The 21952-nt window shown below is 39.8% G+C and overlaps 1 protein-coding gene across 1 annotated transcript in view; it reads right to left on the bottom strand.

Annotated features, from left to right (window-relative positions):
* The window catches only part of ANKRD31 (ankyrin repeat domain 31), a 115673-nt gene that overhangs the window by 7207 nt on the left and 86514 nt on the right, over positions 1-21952 (bottom strand). The window contains exons 21-24 of the mRNA XM_079784874.1: positions 20398-20494; positions 12469-13459; positions 9921-10061; positions 151-253 (exon numbers count right to left, since the gene is read on the bottom strand). Of these exons, the coding sequence (XP_079641000.1) occupies positions 151-253; positions 9921-10061; positions 12469-13459; positions 20398-20494 (1332 nt within the window). The remainder of the gene's footprint in view (positions 1-150; positions 254-9920; positions 10062-12468; positions 13460-20397; positions 20495-21952) is intronic.

The following is a 21952-nucleotide window of genomic DNA, read 5'->3' as shown; positions in this document are numbered from 1 at the left end:
TGACTTGTTCATTTAAAAATGGTCATTTGAATGTTATGCAAATTTCACCCGAAAGAAAAAGAAGACAAAAATAAAAAAGAGGAGTGCTTTCCCAGTAGGTTTGTGTGTGTTGTTCTCATAACTAAGAAATGGGTGTGGGTCTGCACATACCTGGAAGATAAGGTTGATGTTGCTGAGGTACCAAGTTTGGTTCTGGAGGTATGGGTACTTCTTCAGAAGCACACTTTAAAAGCTCCTTCCCCAGATATGTTACCTGTATATAATTAAGCACAGAATTTAAAAACTATATTATATAATAAAAAGGCTAATATGCAAATAGACCAAATGGTGGAATAATTGGAACAACCGGTCGCTATGATGTGTGCTGACCACCAGGGGGTGTGTGCGGAACATGGCGGGCGTTGGCTGCAGCGAGATGGTGGAGCAGGTGAGCGGGGCGCCAGACCAAGGTGGGGCGCCAGCTGCTGTCATTGGGGTGAGGCTCTGGTGGTTACTGAAAATTCTTTGCTCCTGCATGCCGTGGTCCCGCCTGGCACTTGCACATACTGCCGGTGCTGGCCCTGCTCACACCCGCAGCTACCACCGGAGTTGCCGCTTGTACCCGCTGCCAGTGCCCAGCGTTGGTCTCAATCACTCAGCGCCATCAGCAGGTGGAGTGGCAGCTGACAGCCCTGATCGCCCCTGAGGGCTTCTCCACCTCCCCCTGTTCCTGAGGGGTGGTCAAGGCAGCAGCCGCTGCTCGAACCCACTGACGGCGCTGGCCCCACTCACACCCACTGCTGGCACCGGCCCCAATCGCTCCACGCCATCAGCGGTGCGAGCAGGGCCAGCACTGTCAGTGCATGGGAGCAGTGGTGGCAGGAGCAGGGCTGCCGGCAGACAGAGGACCGGGGGCTGTGGCAGGAGGGGCCAGGCAGGGGTGTGGAGGATGGGCCCAGACCCGCCCTTGTGCCTACTGCAGCCTCACGGCCCACAGTTCCTTTCAAGGTGCATGAATTTGTGCACTGGGCCCCTAGTACATTTTATAAGGAGCAAATTGTAACTTTGGTCAAGTATTGACTGTTGTATATTATGAATTGGTAAACTGCAGCCCAAAACCAAATTTGACCTGCCACCTTATTTACATAAATAAAGTTTTATTAGAGCACAGTGATACCCACTTGTTCACTTAACATCTATGGTTGCTTTTGTGCTACAACAGGATCAAATAGTTGCAACAGAAACTATATGGCCATGAAGACTAAAACATTTATTACCTGGTCCTTAACAGAAAATATTTGTTGACCCCTGTTGTATATCATTTCTCTTATCCATTCACTTATTTAACAACCATTTATTTGGCACTTGATACTTCAAAACTTTTAAAAATGGTACTTTTCAAGAAACCAGATACTTAACTGATTAGATTAACAACATTTGGGTCTATACATCCAAGTTTTTTTGTTTGGGTTTGTTTGTGAACTTGGTTATTGTTTATCACTCCGAAAGGTTAGAGCTTAGAAATATCTACAATGAATGGGCTAGGCAGGGGTGAACTGGCAAACACCTACCAGAAATATTCTGGGCCTGACTGTCCTTGGGTCCTCCACTCTTAGTTCTAGGGCAGTCTGATAATATGCCCCAAAAGCTAGGTTCACTGTAGCTAAACCATCAAGTCTTAACTTGAACACCACTTCCTCCAAGATGCCTTCCTAAACCTTTAACTCAAGTAATGACCCTCCTCTAGGCTCCCATACCTTCTGTGCTCATATTTCTGCCAAGGCACTTATCACACTAAAATAAAATTACGTGTTAATATATCTGTTTCCATTAAACTATAAGCTCCTTGAAGACAGGGTCTGTGTTATATTCATTTTTATACTCTAGTACTTCACATATTTCCTGGCAGACCTGGGGGGGAAAGGGGGACTCTGAAGTCCTAGCTCTTAAGCAAGATTCTTAAATTCTAAGTCTGTTTGTACATTTATAAAACGAGCACCTTTGGCTTATTAAGTTGTAGTGAGGATTACGAGAGATAACATATGAAAGTCATTCGGCATACTGTCTACCAAATCTTCAATAAATGCTTGTTACTGAACAGAGTGAGGAGCACCTAGGGAATCTGGCAGGGTTAGGCACCCTTTGGGCTCAGTCCCATGACCAAAAGAAGCCTGGTAATGGAAATGAAACAGACCTGGCTACTCAGTGTGCTAACCCCTCCTCACTTGCATTGGAAGAAGGGCAAGGCACCAAATGCCATCTGTCAGTTCTCTAAACAACTAAAATTAGAAACAATGGATTTTATTCATATTATGCCCTGACCATATACAATACACCTTATATACTCATCAATGTGGAGGCTCAGTATGTTTTCACCTATATCTCAGATTTAAAGTACATTTTTGTCAGTTGGTGCTGGGTAATCTTACCTAATAATAGACAAATATGTAAAATGACCATACCTCTGCTATGCCACCAGCCAATCAAGAGTGATATGCAAATCAACCCAACAAAGGTGGTAGTTAATTTGCATACACAGGTGCCGAGTGATGGGGCAGGTGGGATTCTGCCCCACCCCTGGTCTCTCAGGGCCTCTGGGCAGCGTGGGAAGGCGGGACTGGAGCGGAAAGAGGGAACTCCCAAGCAGAGAGAGGCAGCTCTGGGGCCTGAGCGGAAAGGGGCTGGGCCAGAGTGGAAAGGCAGTGCTGGCAGTCAGGGAAAGGAAAGCCCATTCTAGCACGAATCTTCATGCATTAGGCTTCTAGTCTATATATATAAAAGGCTAATATGCTAAGTGTCCCTCCAACTGTCCGACCAGTCGCTATAATGCACACTGACCACCAGGGGGCAGACGCCCAATACAGGGGCTGCTATGACACACACTTGCCATTTACAGAGAAATGGCAGGGCGGACCTGGCGCCAAGAAAACAACACTCGGCTTCCCCCAAGAGGAACACAGGCCCTGCCACCCACCCCAGAGCGACAGCCCACCAAATCACAGCTGATACTGCCGAGACCCCATGGTGCAAAATGCGGCCCACAGCCCAGCCCAGCCTGGAAACGGTGGCTGTGGGTGCCAAGTAATGACATCACGTAGCAAGGCCCGGCTTCCTCTCCCTAGCGACTAGCCTCCTTGCAGTTTCTTCAGCCCAGGAACACAACTTGCTTTATAGCCAGGTGCAAACATTTCACACTTTAACCAAATGTCTGTGAAGCATTTTCCTGTGCCTCATCTCATTTGATCTTCACAGAAGTCCTGGAGTAGGTAGATAGGAGACTCAGTAGAATCCTATTTTCTTTTCATTAGCCGGAAAATGGAAATTTAGAAAGCTTAGAAACTTGACCCGACTGAAAAGAAGAAATGGTGGATGCTGAAAATGACTGCACAAAATGTAGTCAAACACTGCTGCAGTTAAATAATTTACCCTTTGTTCTCCCTGCATGATCTACAATAATAATATGCTTTGTGTTGATATTTACTGCTGTGTTGCTGACAATGACCTGAAAGAGAAGGTGGGGTGCTTCACTGGGCCAGAAAAAGTTTAGCTACATCAGAAAGTAGGTCTAATTAAGCAAGTTTATTCTATATATATAAAAGGCTAAGTTGACTTGCACATGCACCATATATATAAAGCTCTCGTTGGTGCCAATCACATGCGTGTATTTCGATCTGTCATTGTCGATCATGAATTTGGTTGACACTCCTAATACAGAGAAAGAGCAAATAATGATATTAAAATATTTCTTCTAATTAATTTCCTTTCAACATGCACAAATTCATGTATTGGGCCACTAGTATTATCTCTCTATATAAAAGGCTAATATGCAAAGTGTTCCCTTGGGAGTTTGACCAGGAGACCAGGAGTTCGATCACTCGCTATGATGTGCGCTGACCACCATGGGGCAGCATAGAACACGGCGGGTGACCAGTGGTGGCGGCGGGGTGCTGAGGGAGCGAGGGAAGGAGGAGTCGGGGAATCTGAATGGCCCTGATTGCTGGCCAGGCCCTGGGACCCTACCTGTGCATGAATTTCGTGCACTGGGCCTCTAGTAATATAATAAAATTATAATTTAGTAGCCTTAGAGATTTTAAACATACCACATACAGCTTTAAGAAAATCCACTGAACTCTTTGAGGAAGATGTGGTTATAGATGCAGCAGAGCTCTGTCCCACCCGCTCCTGCTCCTGACTCACCAAGAAACAAGTCAGTCAGGAAGCTGAGCCACAGCCATGGCTTTAAAGGTACCAGAAAGATACCCGTGGAACCATGGAACCAGAGGTGGCAATTCACCGAACTGTAATTACTCTAACCAGCCACAATGTAAAATGGTTGGAGGAGCTGTATGCTGACTTGACCAGAGGTGCAAAGATAAGAATCCCAAAGTGAAAGGACCAGGTCAGATGCCTACCAAAACTCAGAGGATCACTACAAAAAAACCCAGTGGGGAGGGTTCTAAAACTTGGGATCAGTTTCAGACAAGGATACACAGTGACTTCATTGACCTGCACAGCTCTTCTGAGATTGTTAAACAGATTCCTTCCATCATATTGAACCAGGAGTTGGAGTCTGCAGTCACCATTGCAGATGCTTAAATCAACTGTTTAAATAAATTGACAATCAGTGGTTAACAGCCACAACAAATCCACTGAGTTTAAAATCTATTTTCCACAAGTTAGAGTGATTTGTTGAATAAGGATAGTAATAAATAGATCTCTAAATGAGCAGGCACTCGGTCACTTCTGGAATCTGTCCATCTCACATTAGTTCCTGTGCTCCAGGTGGCTAAAGCCACCCCATCCTAATGTCACAGTGCAACACACTGCTCATGTGTTTGTAGTGATGCTGGTGTAAACAAATCTGTCCTGCCAGCAGTGTAAAAGTACAGCACATACAATACGTGCAGTACATACTACTTGATAATGGTAATAAATGACTTTGCTACTGCTTTGTGTATTTACTGTACTATTCTATATAATAAAAGCCTAATATGCCAACTGTCCAGTCATCCGGTTGGCCATTCAACCAATCAAAGCATAATATGCTAATGATATGCTAAGGCCACTCAACTGCTCGCTATGACATGCACTGACTACCATAGGGCAGACAGTCGACCAGTCACTATGATGTGCACTGACCACCAGGGGGCAGACGCTCTGACGGGTAAGTTAGCTTGCTGCTGGGGTCTGGCTGATCAGGACTGAGCGAGACGGGCCAGACACGCCCTGGAGCCCTCCTGCAGTCCCAACCTGGCTGGCCAACCTCCCGTGTCCCTCCCTGGCCCCGATGGTGCACCGGTGGGGTCCCTCTGCCTGGCCCATGTCCTCTCACAATCTGGGCTGAGGGACGCCCCCCACCCCTGAGTGCACGAATTTCATGCACCAGGCCTGTAGTAGAAAAATAATAAAGTACATCTGCCTATGACAAACTGATTCCTGGACTAAATCTCATTAGATGCAAATCTACCTCATATGCCTGCCCTGACAGAGACTAGGTTCATAGGATCTTGGGCTACATAATTTTCAGCAATCTCAGCAACTTCACCATCCAAAGCCCATTTTGATGAAGGGTACTTGATGGGAAGCAACCTTCCCCCAGATGAGGACAAGTAAGAGAGTAGTAGCTCTGGGTAAGGTGTATTCTGTAAGTTGTTGTGTTCTTAGTTTTCTAAAAGGTAGTGCTAAAAGGGTGCTTCACCCTGAGGCCACAGGTGCTTTCCCTGAAGCTTTCAGAGCAGAGATCCATTCATTATTCCTCAGAAACCAGTCTATGCCGATGCCCTAATATCATATTTAGGAAAGAAGTGGGGTGTGGGAAGTGTGCATGTAGGTGTTTGGGGTGGACAATTCAGGCAGCCACTATTCTGAAAATGTAGTGAATGAGCCAAGTGAAATGATCAACTAACTTTATTTTGGTTAGGTCTCTGAAAAATAAAGTATGGTATCAACTGTCATTAACTGCAGTAACAAATGTTTCTCTACACCTTATGTATTAACATGCATCAAGAAAAGAATATAAAACATAACCTGCCTTTGAATATTAAAGAGGTGTCCAAGAATTTGTTTCCCTGCTGGGACTGCATTTTATTTGAAAGTACCAGTCCATTTTTCACAGATCTTCATAAAAAAAACAGTTATTGGTATTGACTAATGAGAATCTGTTCACGGATGATCAAATGACTGTTTTAATTTCATTTTAAGTTTTAAGAAGCAAGTCTTAACAACCTTTCACTACTCCAAGAGGATGAAAGAGAAAACAAAAATTGTTTTCCATCTTAGGAAGAGTAAAAAGGCAAAGTTCATTTCTTTAAGTTCGTTGCAAGATAAAAACACATTTGGGCTAAGAATATTAAAATATTTCTAAGGAAGTCAAAAGACAAGACAGAAAAGAGTATCGAAGTGTAACTGTAATAACTGCTTTGCAAGAGCTGATCCTGGGGAAACGATGAAAGATATCTTCCTCACCTCCTCACCATCCTGAAGCCTCTCTTTCCACTTCCCCCAGATACCCTATGCAGTTAGAGGCAAGAGAAGAGCAGCAGGCCTTTCACATTATTTACGTCTTTAGATTCATACCTCAGATATTTGTATTTTAATCTTTTTAATCCTCACTGGAGGATGTTTATTTAGCAAGAGGAAGGGAGAGAGGGAGAGAGCAAAATATCCATCAGTTGCCTGCTGTATGTGCTGAGGATCGAATCTGTAACCTCGGTATGTGCCCTGACTGGGAATCAAACCTGAAACCTTTTGGTGTATGCGACAATGCTCCAACCAACGGAGCCACACCCACCAGGCTAGATATTTGTACTTTAAAGGGGCCCACATCTCTAACGATCTCCTGAGTAGAAGCTGGACTCACAGGAGGTTTAAGTTATGACACATTGGGAGTGTAATTAATGGACTGAATGAGGCTGTCTGTCCAGATAAACAATTTCCATCACTTTCTGTATTCCTACCCCAACTTCTCCATATCTTGATATTCCTAATCATAATAATGTGAGAAATTTTTTTAGGAAGTGTGTAGGGTGAGGGGGAAACCATAGAGAAAAGTCAATGCTATGTCCAAAGGAGTACATTTATGAGGGTAGAATTCAGACAGGGAAGCATCACGATGGGAAGTGTGTTTGCAAAAGAGATCTGTCAGTGCTCCTTGAGTCACTGCCCAAACGGCAGCTTACTTTTTATCTGCATAAGTCTAGACCTGGGCTTGAACTGTCATTGCCATTCTTATGATTTTCATACTGCAACTGTGTCACAGAAAGGCATTTTCCCTGTGGAAGTGGGCCATTTTTGCGGCACAAGAATAAGTCTTTGCAGAAATTCATAAAGGCAGCTAAATAATTCTGAGTTCAGGGCAAGCTGCTTCCAGGGAAAGGAAGTAGGCCTCCCTTCTGTGTGATATTGTTGTAAATGTAGAAAACAGTGCATAGGAAATCAGAAGATCAGCTTCTAGTCCAGTTCTGGCACTTATTGGCCTTGAGGCTAATCAGGTCACTAACCACATGCAATACTGTTTTCATATCCACGAATAAAGATTATAGTTGATCTTCTGACTTCTTAGGGGTTTTGTGAAAGAATATACGTAAAAGTGTTTTATAAACCACACAGTGCTATGCAAGTCCTAGCATCTCCATGTTGGAAGGATCTTTAGAGACCATTGGCATTATTATTTATTTTATACATAAGAAAACAGGTTCAGAAAGGTTAAATGATTTGACCTAGATCAGTGAGTCTCACTCCAGGCTGCACATTAGAATCGCCTGGAAACCTTTTAAAAAATATTACCACTTGGTCTTTAATTCAGACTATTAGATCAGAAGCTAAGGGCCTGGAGTCCACTAGGCACTGGTAGATTTAAAAGCTCCCCAAGTGATTCTAATGTGTAGACAGGATTGAAAACTGTTGCCCACATCATATAACTTACCAAGGGTGGTATCAGGAACAAGCATGGTCTCCTGTCTCCCACAGAGAGAGAGATCACTCTGCCACATCAGGATGATGGCTAATAGCCAGGAGACTGTCAGTGACAGCAAATAGTGATGCCCAATGGGAGTAAGCAGGATTCCCATGGCTAGGCCAAGCTGCTTGGGTAGGAATATGAGTCATCTCTTGGTCTTGTGGCTCTGTCATTCTGTCTGATGCAGGACGAGACCTAGTTTTATGGCATTTCTTGCCTGACAACCAACTATTCCTGGTCCAACATTCTTAAGACTAGTCAGTTGAAATGTTCACATTTACCAATGTAACAAAGGTTCCCTTCATCAAGAAGTGACTATAAATTCAGGAGTTACTCCAAGACAAGAGGAGGTAGAGGCAATTTTTGTGGTAAAGTTTAAAAGAGGTTTTTAAAATAAACTATTTTAATAAAGAAACTCACTGAAGTAGAGTTTCTCAGCCTAGAGTATTTACTGGAAGTACATGCATGGCCTATAGAAATTGTTAAAACTTTTCCTGTTTTTAGAACAATTTTTTAAAAATGTAATCCTGTTCAGATAATCTGTATGAGTATCTTATATGCAAGATTTGCACTAATATTGATGTCCACATTTGCATTTGGCTTCACTATCACATAGATGTTAAACAATACAACCCTAATTGACATGACTAATGAGAAAAGATCAGAAGCAATGTGGTATGTAAATGAAGTACAGAGTGAGGGCTAAATGATGTCACAGCCAGTTATTCAAAAGCAGGAATGCAGTAGTTCTAGTAGAGAAAAAGAGTAGGAGACTTAAGTCATCAGTAGGCACACTGTAACAGAGGTATGTCAAGCTCAAAAGAACCTAAGCTATAGCAATCAGTACCATATTTATACTGTGAGCATAGATTCAGTTTCAGCAAAATAATATAAACTATCATAAGTTTAAGAAACATTGTAAAAAAAGTAATTTCCATGGGTTAAGTGTTAATTACTAATATGTAAATATGATTTATGAGTCCATGGAAAGGATTGGGCAAGGTGAATTGAAAGCAGATGGCCAGTTGACTCCAGGGGTTGAAAGTTAAAAAAAAAAAAAAAAAGACAGAGAAACTATAATACAGAGATAATGCAAAATGCATTGATTTAAGTAAAGGAATTGAAAGAGTTCCGGAAGCACCTGCCACAAAGATCTAGGAGACCAGAATGCTGTGTTTAGGCACACAGACCAAGAGCAGGGGTTACGAGAAAGGGTAAGCAGGGCTTGGACAAAAAAAGAGGAAACTATGTCTCTTATTAGTGCTGGACTGAGGCTTACTGTAATAGTGAGTGGAGGCTGAAGATATCTGCAGTTCTGTGAAACGGTAATGGTGGATGTCCAATTTTCACACTTGCCTGGGTGAATCATTGCAAGAATGTTCCCTTAAGTGGTGCCATAGACATCTGGAGGTGGCTGGTCATTGGACCTCAAGGGTGTCAGTCATTAATAGTCTTCAAATTGGTGGTCAGACTGGGCTTGTAAGTCAGAAGACAGACTGAGGAGGAGGCTACTAAGTCTGAATGAAAAGAAATATTTCTTTTGGGGGGAACTAGCAATTCATAGATAAAACTATGTTCAAACATAAAAATGCACCATAATTTCTGTGGGTCTTAGGACCCTTGCTGGTTCCTTCTGTCTTTAGGAGAAGATTCTGTCAGAATGCTGATAACATATTAATAAATGTGGTTCCAAATTTTCTACACGGAGTCACAAGGACCTGAAATCACTTGGGGTCAAGAAAATTGGGGGCATTCAAATTTCTGAGACTAAGTGAGAAGAAGGAACGAGGCCCTTGCGCCTGGGGAATTCTGGCAAATAGAAATTGTGGGAGAAAGCATGTAGCATATTGCAGAAGGGACACCTGGGGACAAAAATGAGCTTGGAGAACTTGCAAATTTCTTTAAAAGAAAATAAAAGTAAGTAGTTTTATCATTTTTTTAAAATGTATCTTTCCATTTGAGCATGAAGTGAAAGATGACCCACCTTACTCCAAGCATAATTCCAGGTCACATGACTGTCACCTCCTAGAAGATCCTTGAGCCAGGTGACTGGATTTTGATAAATCTGACCATTTTCTACCTTAATTTTACCACTCAATAAAACACTGGCTTTGTGGGTAGTCTCCTGAAGAAAAAAAAATGTTAATATTAAAAAATTAATAAAATATGTGAACTTCTGCTTCTGGTCATGAAGTAACAGGGACCAGATTTACCCTAACACCTGACGCAACCAAAAAACAGACAAAATATATGAAAACAATGGTTTAAAATTTCTTAAAACTCAATAGGAAAACAAGAAAACAATAAAAATGAACAAAAGATTTGAACAGATATTTCATTAAAGAATAAATATGAAGGCAAATAGCACATGAAAAGATACCATAACTAATCATTAACAAATGTAAATTAAAACCACAACACATGTACTACTACATATACATATTTACACTATATGTTAGCATGGCTAAAGTTAAGAGACTGATCATACTAAGTATTGGTTAAGGAACTATAACTCTCATTGATAGCTAGTGGGAATGTAAAATGTTACAAACTTTGGCAATTCCTTAAAAATGTTAAATATACACTTACCATATATAATTTTGCCACTCCACTCTCAAGTATTTACTCAAGAAATAATGAAAGTCTATATCAGACCAAAGCTGTATGTCAATGTTCGTAGTAGCCTTCTTTGTAACAACCAACAATTGGAAACAATCTAAATGTCTACCACAGATGAATTAATAAACTGTAGTATATACATATAATGAACTAATACTCGGCAATAAAAATAAACAAACTACTCCAGGGGTTGAAAGTTAAAAAAAAAAAAAGACAGAGAAACTATAATACAGAGATAATGCAAACAACAAGAATGAATTTCAAATAATTATGCTCAGAGAAAGAAGTCAGACAAAAATAAATACATATGGTATAATTCCACTTATACAGCATTTTTTTGAAATGCAAACTAATGTAGAGGGACAGAAAGCAAACCAATAATTGTCTAGACAGTGGCATGGGAAGGGAGCAGATGAAGGAGGTGTACAAAAGGACACAAATAAGTTTTGGGGATTGATGTATATTGCTTGTGGTCATGGCTACATAGGTGTATACATATGTCAAAACTTGTCAAATTGTATACTTTAAATATGTGTATTGTATTGTATGTCAATTACATCTTAATAACGCTATTAATATGAAAAGTTGTATAAAAATTTAATTATAGCTAATCTAGAGATGTAACCACAACTGTCAAAATATGAGTTAATGTAATTAATTTACTAAATAAAATGATATTTGCTCTGGCTAATCTGAGGTAGGTACTACTTAGCAATAAACTGGTTGACAGGCAAGCAAAGAGGAACATCAAGGAATCTGAGATCAAGCTACTAATTTGGTCTTTAAATTATAGTTTGAAGCTTTAAAATCTTTTTGTTTTTGTTTTTGTTTTTTTGCTCCTAACTTATAAGTAAAGCTTACTAACTAGGAAAAGCCTAATTACCCAGAGATGGAAAGGGTTGGAAACATAGGTCATTCAGATTAAATTCCAGTTAGCCTGGATTGATATCTGTTGGATGGTCCATAAGAAAGGAAGCATTCCTGGACTCTGCAATCTTTGCCACTCTGAATTCCTTTCAAAAAGTGAATGTGGGAGGGAGGAGAGGAAGCCTCTTTTGTCAGCATTTCTAGCAGAACCGTTTTTTCCCTCCTTTACTTTTATGTATATGTGATATTGTTTTAAGTGGGTCCGATTTACGCAAACTCCAAGTCACTTTTTTTTTGGTAAAAACAAACTGAGCCCTGGCTAGTTTTCTCAGTGGTTAGAGCGCCTATCCTCTGATCAAAAGGTTGCAGATTTGATTCCTGGTCAAGGGCACGTACCTCAGTTGCAGGTTCAATATCCAGCCCCAGTCGGGGCATGCAGGAAGCAACCAATCGATGTGTCTTTCTCTCTCTCTCTCTCTCTCTCTCTCTCTCTCTCTCTCTCTCTCTCTGTTTCTCTCTCTCTCTCTCTCTCTCTCTCTCTCTCTCTCTCTCTCTCTCTCTCTCTCTCTTCTCTTTGTCCCCCCTCCTCCCTCCTTTCCACTCTCTCTCTAAAAATAAACAAACAAACAATGAAAAAAATATCCTGGGGTAAGGATTAAAAAAAAACACACACAGAAAAACAACAAACTAAGTTTCTATGGAAGATAAATTTATACTTATCTCTTATCAGGGGAAGCTTCAGCAGTACACTGGTAGTTTCCAAAATTTTGGAATCAAAGCCAGCTCAAGCTTACTATTTTTATGTTGCTCTTAAATCCTTCTTGGTGCAATGTAATTTCAGTCTGAGAGCCCAAAGATACTTGTGACTAAAATGTACAGGGAAATTCTAGAAGCACGATTTCATTTGCTAAGAATACAATGGTTGTGGTCCCTCCATTCAAGAAGCCCAGCCAAACCCCATTTCACTAGTTGGAGGTAAATGCCTAGTGTAGGCAAATTTATTCACTTTTAAAATTTAGATCATTTTAGAGAAAAAAATAAGATACCTGTGTTTTGAATTCCAAAATGTTATTTCCTGGATTAATTCTTCCTAGTGCTATCAGATCCTTTATCTGCATACGCTTCTTTTTAGGAGCTGTGCTGTAGTTCAAAGGCTTTTTTGCAGTATGCTGAGGGCCAGACCCAGAAGAGGAGGTGCTCTGACTGTCATTTGCGTGTGGAACAGCAAAAGCTGAATTTTTAAGATATGGTTCCATCTGATGCCCCATATCACTGCCTAAATCATCAATATCTTGATGTGTCAGGGTTTCTGATGCCCCCCTAGGTGGTTGCTGGGGAGCTGTTTTCTTGTTTCCTTTTTTTGGATCATAATTGGAAAGAGTCTGACCACAAATAACAGTTGACAGATGGGCATCATTTGGGACAAGTACACTTGTGGTTTCTGAAGTATTTAATGGGCCAGTTAGTGCAGAAGGACTATAGGAGTCATGATCTTTGGTTGTATATTCTGTAAGATCGTTTTCTTTTTGTAAATATTCTGCTTGAGCAATAAAAGCAACAGGTAACTTAATCTTTTTAGTGCCATCTAAAGGTCTGGATTTTGAAAACTCATCCAAGGAATAGTCATTGACATTTCGTCTAGAATTCAGCTTAATTCCAGAAAATTCTTCCCCTCTCACTGTCCCTAAATTTAGACAAGTGTTGGTATTTTGGCTGTTGTTCCATGTTTCCAGAGACAACTGTGACTCCTGTGTGCTTTCACAAACAGAGCTGGCCGGAGAAAATGAACCCGCCAGGGGCTGCACTGAATTTTCCAGGCTGGTAAGCTCTTGGCTGTCCTTTTCACAAGGGATCTCTGAGCTGGATGGCAGTTTCCTCAAACTAAGACCAGACACAGAGGTAACATTCTTATAGTTTTGAATTTTCTGGCTTATTTTTTTCTGTTTTTTTGCCACAACTAAAAGGCTCTTCTGTCTCATGGCCAAGTTAGCCAGTTGTTCTCTCAGGACACCATGCTTAAATGATTCTATGGATACCCTATAGTAAGAAACAGAAGAGACAAAAAATACAGAGTAAAAAGCTTTTTTTAAAAACAGTCATTTGTACTTTAAAGATACTTTGTCTCAATTTAAATTTGACCACCACAAAGTACACAAGATTCTGTCTTTGTAAATGCATTTTCTTTGAAAGGAAACTGACTCTTAGGATAAGTGAGTTTGCCTTTCTCAGGAGGTGGCAGTGTGGTTATCCACATTTATACCCACATTTATATTCAGATCATTATTTAGCAGTTGTGAGTCAACCCTAAAAGAGAAACACAACTTGGGTAGTCTATCCGGCTATCTACTGGTCCTTGACTCGGAAGCTAGTGACTGGTGGCCGAGGAGGAACACCATTCTTTAAGTTTGAAGTTTGGTTACCTGTTTACAGTGGAAAAGTGTATGAAGAAGTAAAATTTAGAAGTTCCATTCAAGTTCCCTTAATTTCAGAAGAGTGAGATTGTTTTGTGAATAATTATGCCTGAGCTAACCTGAGAAATTCAGTTCAACAAGTAATTACTATAATTGTACTAAGCACTTTCAAGTTCAGAGGGACTACTCAGACAAGCATTAATCCATGTGCCTCCCCAAAACCAAATCTCTCAGGGATGGAGGACTAAGTGGGAGGAAATGGCTCACCCACACCTCTGGTTTTTTTTTTTATTATATTCCACAGTTACCACCTTCAGGACATCCTGTGACACCTTGTTTCCAGTAGTTCTCAACCTTTTTGTTCTCAGGACTTTCTTATACTCCTAAAAATTATTGAGAGACCCAAAGAGCTTTTGTTTATATGGGTTATATCTATCAATATTTACTGTTTAGAAAATAAAACTGAAAAAATTTAAAAACACAAGAATACCCAAGCACACATTCCATTAGCTATTAGAGTGATGATGTCATCACACACTATGTGGCCAATATAAAATTCCATTATACACACATGAGAGAATGAGAGCAAAAAAGGGCAAATAACATTTTAGTATTCTTAAAAAATAGTTCTGACTTCATAGACCCCTTGAAATAGTGTCAGGGATCCTTAGGGACCACCCATTAAGATCAGCTATTTTAAGGAAAGCAGTAATATAGACATCTGTTTCTTCTGTCACAGTTTAGAGTTGTTGCTGCTAAACTCCAAGTATACTGGGTATTAAAGTAGATGTAAGTGTAAGAAACAGAAAGAAGAAATTAGATTAACAAACAACTGATAGCATAAAATGCAAGAAAATAGAGAAAAACTAAATTAACAATATCACATTTAAAACTATGTGAAACAGAGGCTTCAGACAAAATGGCAGCATAGGTAAACAAGGTACTCAAATCCTCCCACAACCATATAAAAAATACAACTAATTTAAATATTAGGAGGCTTTTGGAAATTTTATAATGTAGTCTTGATAGCTTTTAATTTTTTGCACTAAAATATGACTGCTTTAGGTTCATTACATGTTATGCAACTTTACCATGAGATGAACTACCAATAAAAATTTTAGTTAACACTTTAGGAACAGCTTTTTGTCCAGTACAATTAATTTTTCTAGAATATTCACTTATTTCAATTAGCCAATTTAAATTAGTCTGAAAACCTGACTACTATTTTACTGTCAAATTTAATACTCTAAGAATTTTATTTTACCCTGTAAATATTAGTGGAAAGGATTATTTGCCTTCTTGAGTAGGCCCTGAGCATTCCTGGTGCTAGGCTGGATTTAGATATCAAAAACCCACTTTCCCACACCATGGGTACAAGACAACTCAAAAAAGGGGGGGATAGTAGAAGAATATCATGTAAGGAAAAATATCCTGTAAGTAAATTACATCTAGAAAATTTTTACTTTAGAAAATTAACTTTCATTTGTAATGCTAACAGCAAGATACCCATGAAAAAGACACATAGTGTCAAAACAAGCCAAAGGAAAATCGTTTGGGCAAAAAATGAAAAAGGATCCCAAGTCAAATTTATAGAAAAGATTCCTTTATTAACTTTTGGTCGAGAATATGTTTGTATATTTTCAGAAAACAACTCCAAGACCATGTGGATTCCTGCAAAAGAGAGGGATTGACAGGACTGCTCCAGCCATGAAGACAGAAGAGAAACAGTCCAGAGAAGGAAGACGCTGATGACGCCTTGCCATACTAGCAGTCAGCAGCTGTGCGTCGCTGCAGGTTGCCCAGAACCAAACCAGAGAGGGTCGGACCTGCATTACCACCATTTGTCCACCATCTAGAACTGAAATATCATTGCTGTTATGTACACATAAGGAACTGTTTGACATTGAAATTGAGACTCAAAAGAACTGTTGGCCCAGAAAGAAACTCACTACAGACTGATTCATTTGCCTCTCAGCATAAACATTATTGCTTGTCTCATTTTCGGTTCTTATAAGTGTATTTCTAGTATCACATGATCTCATTCATCTAAGGGAAATAATGAATAACATAAACTGATGAACAAAAACAGACCCGGAGACAGGGAAGCATCGATCAGATTTTCAAACCTCAGAGGGAAGGTAAGGGAGGGTGTGGGTAAGGGGGAGAGATCAACCAAAGGACTTGTATGCATGCATAAAAGCCTAACCAATGGTCACGGACAACAGGGGGTTGGGGGCATGCGTGGGGAGGGGTTTGGGATAGGAATGGGGGGATGAGGACAAATATGTGATACCTTAATCAATAAAGAAATTTTAAAAAATAAAACCAAAAAAAACCAAAAAACTTTACTCAGATGTTCTCAGTTTGAGTTGCCTCGCTGTTTCCTATTGGTTTACAAATATAATTTTTTAGATATTCTAATAAAAAAAATACAACTAATCTTTAGAATAACCATAATTCAGAACTGCCTGAAATTTAGCTAAATGGGAGTTCCACAACTAGGGAATTAAAGAAGCCCCATAGAGACTGGTAGGAGGGGTGGAGACATGGAACAGGCTGGTGTGGCAGTTTTTAATTGGGAGGGATATCTTGGCTACAGAGGTCCCCCCTGAGGAGTGAGGGATGCCAGCCCCATACCAGACCTCTAGCCCAGGGTTCCAGAGCTGAGAAAAGAAGTCTCCGTAACTTTGGGTTGTAAAAACGAGCGGGGATTGACTGAGTGATATGGAAGCTGCTGGAGTCCTAGGCAGCTCCTCTTAAAGGGCCCACTCATTAACTTATTTGGACTTATTCCCTCTGAGCTACTTCATTGGGGCAGCAGCTTGAAAGGAATCAGGGACATACAGGGAGTAACTAAATTGTCTGGTATCAGTGCAAGAGCTGGGAGAGAAGCTTTCTCCAAGACAAAAGTGCTGGCAGAGGCCACTGTTCCTTTGCTGAGCCCTTCCCCAACATAGCCGACAGATGGGTGCCAAGTCTGAGTCTCCATCAATTTGGCTCACATTTTTCGCTCCATTCTGGTGATTCCCTGCCCTACCCAACTTGGGGACTTATCCAAGCCATTTCCAACTGTCCTCTCTTGCCTCAGAGGACAGACTTTCCTAAAATCTCTCAAACAAGCAGCAGCTGGCCTCAGTGTATCCCATATCTCTTGCTAAGTGGCCCCAGGCCTGGCACTAGCTGCAGCCTGCCTTGGCTCAGAGCTTGGCCTCTCCTGGGTACCTCTGCAGATAACTCTGTAGCTCATACCGGGTGGGCCCAGGCAAGGCACCAGAACCTCCCTGGAGGCCCCAGAGTCGGTGCACTCAGTGGACAGCTTCAGACCATGCCGAATTACAACGCTACCACCTCCATGTGTGATACACTCAAGGAAGCTCCCATAAGACTGTCGGGTGATTTCTTAACAGAAACTTAGCAGGCCAGAAGAGAGTGTCAAGAAATACTCAAAGCGATGAAAATCAAGGACCTACAACAAAGAGTACTCTACCAATCAAGGTTATCATTTAGAATTAAAGGTCAGATAAAAAGCTTCCAAGACAAGAAAAGTCAAAGGAGTTCATCGCCACCAAACCAGTAGTACATGAAATGTTAAATGGTCTTCTTTAAAAAGAAGAAGAAGAAAAAAAGATAAAAAATATCACCAATAAAATGTCAATAAATACATATCTATCAACAATTGAATCTAAAAATAAAAATAAATGAACAAGCAGAACAGAAACAGACTCATAGATACAGAGAACATTTTGATGGTTGCCAGATGGGAGGGGGATTGAGGGGATGGGTGAAAAGGGTGAAGGGATTTAGAAGTATAAATTAGTAGTTATAGTATAGTCATGGGGGTGTAAGGTACAGTATAGGGAATATAGTCAATAATATTCTAATAACTATATATAGTATCAAGTGGGTATGAGATTTTTCAGGAAGATCACTTAGGAAGTTTTATAATGTCTAATCACTGATGTGTACACCTGAAACTAATGTAATATTGTATGTCAACTGTAATTGAAAAGTAAAAAATGATTAAAAGTAAAAATAAATTTAAAAATAAAACTATGTGAAACAAAGAGTTCAGACATAAAATAAAAGTGCTCTTTAGTTTGTAAGATTTTAAGTCTTACAGCAATTTTAATAAGGATTTACACTTGAAACCCTAACTGATCAGGAACTTTCCAAAATTCTAAGTATATTGTTAATCAAAGGACATAAGAAAAATTGAAGCTAGCCTTCTCCAAAGTCTCCCAGATTGGCCCAGGGAAGGCACTGGAACCTCCCTGGAGGCCCCAGAGTCAGTGCACTCAGTGAACAGCTTCTTTTATTCAAGTCCCTATCTGTAGGTCTTATAAGCTCATTGGCTTTATAGAAAGGAATTTATGATACTTATTCACTAGAGAGTAAAGCAAAATGGATAAAGATAGTAGATTTATAATAAAAATAAAAACTGATTTTAAAATAAGTTCATAAAAAAATCTGAATATGCAATGGATGCCAAAAGATTATGACAAGAATATAAAGGAATAGAAATATTATGTGTGAATAAAGAATAGGGTCAAAAAGATCTGCATATTCATTGCAGCATTATTCACAACAGTTAAGACATGGAAACAACTTAAGTGTCCATCAATGAATAAAGAAAATGTAACACACATACAGTGGAATATTATTTAGCCACAAAAAGAAGGAAATCCTGCCATTTGTGACAACATGGATGGACTTCGAGGGCATTATGCTAAGTGAAAGTCAAACAAAAAAAAACCCAAATACCCTATGATCTCACCTATATATTATATACATACACAGTAGGTCCTCAGGTTACGTCGGAGATCCGTTCCTACTGCACGACATAACGCAATTTTCGCCATAAGTTGGAACCCACCTACATAAGCACCTACGTCACTCACATGGAGCACATACACAGCAGTAATGAAGTGAAATAGTAAAAAAAAGTTTAAAAGAAATATAACAATTCCTGACCTTTACTTGTGGTAAATAAAAAACATAAAGCACATATGTACATATGTCAAAATGACGGAACTTTTTTTTTTATAAATAAATGGGAGATGGCAACAAAACCACAAATGACGTACGTTGAGTCCAATGTAAGCCGAGGACTGTCTGTATATATTCCAAGAACAAAAGGTGGGAGGCAGGAGGTGGCTGATATGAGTGAAGGTGGTCAAAAAGTACAAACATCTAGTTATAAAATAAATAAGTCATGGGAATGTAATGCACAGCATGGTGGTTACAGTTAATAATACTGCATTGTATATCTGAAAGTTCCTAAGAGAATAGATCTTAAAAGTTCTCATCACAAGAAAAATAATAGAAAATGCCCAAACAAGAAAATATCCTATGTAATAAAAGCCTAATATGCTAAGTGTCCAGTCATCCGTTCAACCAATCAAAGCTTAATATGCTAATGATATGCTAAGGCCACTCAACCGCTCTCTATTACATGCACTGACCACCAGGGGGCAGAGTCAACCAGTCGCTATGACATGCACTGACCACCAGGGGGCAGATGCTCCAACCAGTAGGTTAGCTTGCTGCTGGGGTCCGGTCAATCAGGACTGAGCAAGACGGACCAGACATGCCCTGGAGCCCTCCTGCAGTCCCTCCCCAGCTGGCCAACCTCCCACATCCCTTCCCAGCCCCAATCATGCATTGGTGGGGTCCCTTAGCCTGGGGCCTGCACCCTCTTGCAATCCAGGACCCCTCAGGGGATGTCTGAGAGCCGGTTTCGGCCCGATCCTGCAAGCCAAGCCGAGGGACCCCACTGGGTGCACGATTCATGCACCGAGCCTCTAATATATATATATGACATCTTTCTCAACAAAGGATGAGAAGCCCTAGCCAGTTTGGCTAAATGGATAGAACGTCGGCTTGTGGACTGAAGGGTCCCGGGTTCGATTCCAGTCAAGAGCAAGTACCTCGGTTGCAGGCCCCAGGCCCTGGTAAGGGCTCGTGTACTGGCAAGGGTGCATGCAGGAGGCAACCAATCAATGTGTTTCTCTCACATGGGTATTTCTCTGTCTTTCCCTCTCTCTTCCACTATTTCTAAAAATCAATGGGAAAATATCCTCGGGTGAAGATTTAAAAAAAAAAAAAAGGATGAAAAGAGGTATATAACCCATATAATCAGGAAAAAACTCCTTAGGAACCCTGAAAACTTAAAAGTACACAAAACAAATAAATATACATAATTAAACTGCTTAGGAGGACAACATTTGTGATAGCAAAAAGAAAAAATTTTAATGTAAAAAATTTGAGTTTACTAAGGAAAAAAATTTACTTTGGGGATTCATGACCAGAAAGGCTTTCATAAAATTCTTGGCTGTAGACAAGTTTTCTACAACTTTTGGTTTCCTGAATATTTCCAGTAATGAATAAAAATATCTTTCTGGGAAGTACAATTCCCCGTGGAGGTAACAGATTAGATAAAGTTATTTTTTGGTCCTAAGCAACAGTCTTAAGAATTTGTATTCTAAGAAATTCTAGGCCTTACTATTATAGCTAAAAATGTATAAATTCTAATAACTCTAACACACTCCTATTTTTTCCACTCACCTGTATTTTTTAGCCAGATCATCCCTTTCTGCCTTCTGTTTGGCAAGCACATTATCCATAATCTCTTTTATCTCTAACATCTTTTCAGTGTATTGTTCTAGAAACATAGTAATAAAATAAAAAGTCGGTTAACTGAGAGATAGCAAACGTTAAATTTGGTCACATAGGACTCAGCCTTGCTGTTAATTTTAAAAAGTTATTATTTCCTTATCCTTTTCCCCTATATCAGTAGTCCAGATATATAAATCAAGGCTTAATGACTTATGTCACCGTATGGAAGTACCCTAACATGTATAGGTAAGAACACTGTACCAAGCAAGAGCCAGCCAGCTTGAGTTATAATCCTACTACCCTATTGACTAGTCTTAAACAGGGCAAGTCACATGACCTCTATGGTCAGCTTCCTTATTTGTGAAATGAGGGGGGTAAAGAAAGATAAATAGGAAGATAAGTATTTTCCTATTAAGATTATTTACTTTTTTAAATACAAAAAAGTACATTATTGTTGTAAAGAATAATTTCAAACTATATGAATGTTTACCCAGAAGAAAAGTAAAAGAGTATCCCACTCACCTCCCTGCTTCACCTCTATTTTACTTTATAAAAGGACTGCTGTAAATACTTTGGTAGCAGTGTATGTATTTGTGTATATTAAATATATTTATATAATATATTGTTATATATATTTATACTATATAACTACATATATGTGTTTAAAAATAATAACTGTGCTATCAGTTCTTGCTCTTTATTCTTAACACTTAGATAGGGCTATATGAAATTGAAGGTCACTTATAGATCTATTTAAAGTAAGTTTTGTAATAATTACTTAAAATTTTCCTACTTTCTTCTATTGCCTCCTAAGTAAAGATATCATGCACTCCCCCAGCCCCATCATAAACCCACAGGATTTACACATAAATACCAATTATGTCCAAATACAGAGTCCCAAGTAGGAAATTGAAAGACTTAGATTTGATTTCTTTTAAGCTATCTGCTATTCATTTCACTTTTGGTGTTGTTCCCTTATGTTTTTGACTAATTTTTTAGACCAATGCATATTTTCTATATAATTTAACTAGAGAAAATCAATAGTAAGAAATAACATGAAGTTCATGGTTGGAATTAGTTCCAGAACCTGCCTTTGCAAATGAGACAAATGATTTGATATGTAGAGAGTGAGTGTTTCCAGAGTAGTTTTTGACTCCTCAAAAGGGTTAGTGTCACAATGTGATGCATATGCTAACAAAGGGGGGAAATGTCTATGATCATTAAGAATTTAGCCTGGCCAGCATGGCTCAGTGGTTGAGCGTTGACCTATGAACCAGGAGGTCATGGTTCGATTTCCAGTCATAGCACATGCCAGTGTTGCAGGCTATTTCCCCAGTAGGGCATGCAGGAGGCAGCCGATCAATTATTCTCTCTCATCATTGATGTTTCTATCTCTTTCTCCCTCTCCCTTCCTCTCTGAAATCAATAAAAATATATTTTAAAAAAAGCTGTGGTACATTTACACCATGGAATACTATGAGAAGTAAAAAAGAAGGATCTCTTA

This window comes from Cnephaeus nilssonii (assembly GCF_951640355.1).
Source record: "Cnephaeus nilssonii genome assembly, chromosome: 2".
NCBI lineage: Eukaryota > Metazoa > Chordata > Mammalia > Chiroptera > Vespertilionidae > Cnephaeus > Cnephaeus nilssonii.
Note: the sequence above shows the minus strand (reverse complement) of the source record. Positions and strands in the feature narration are given on the sequence as shown.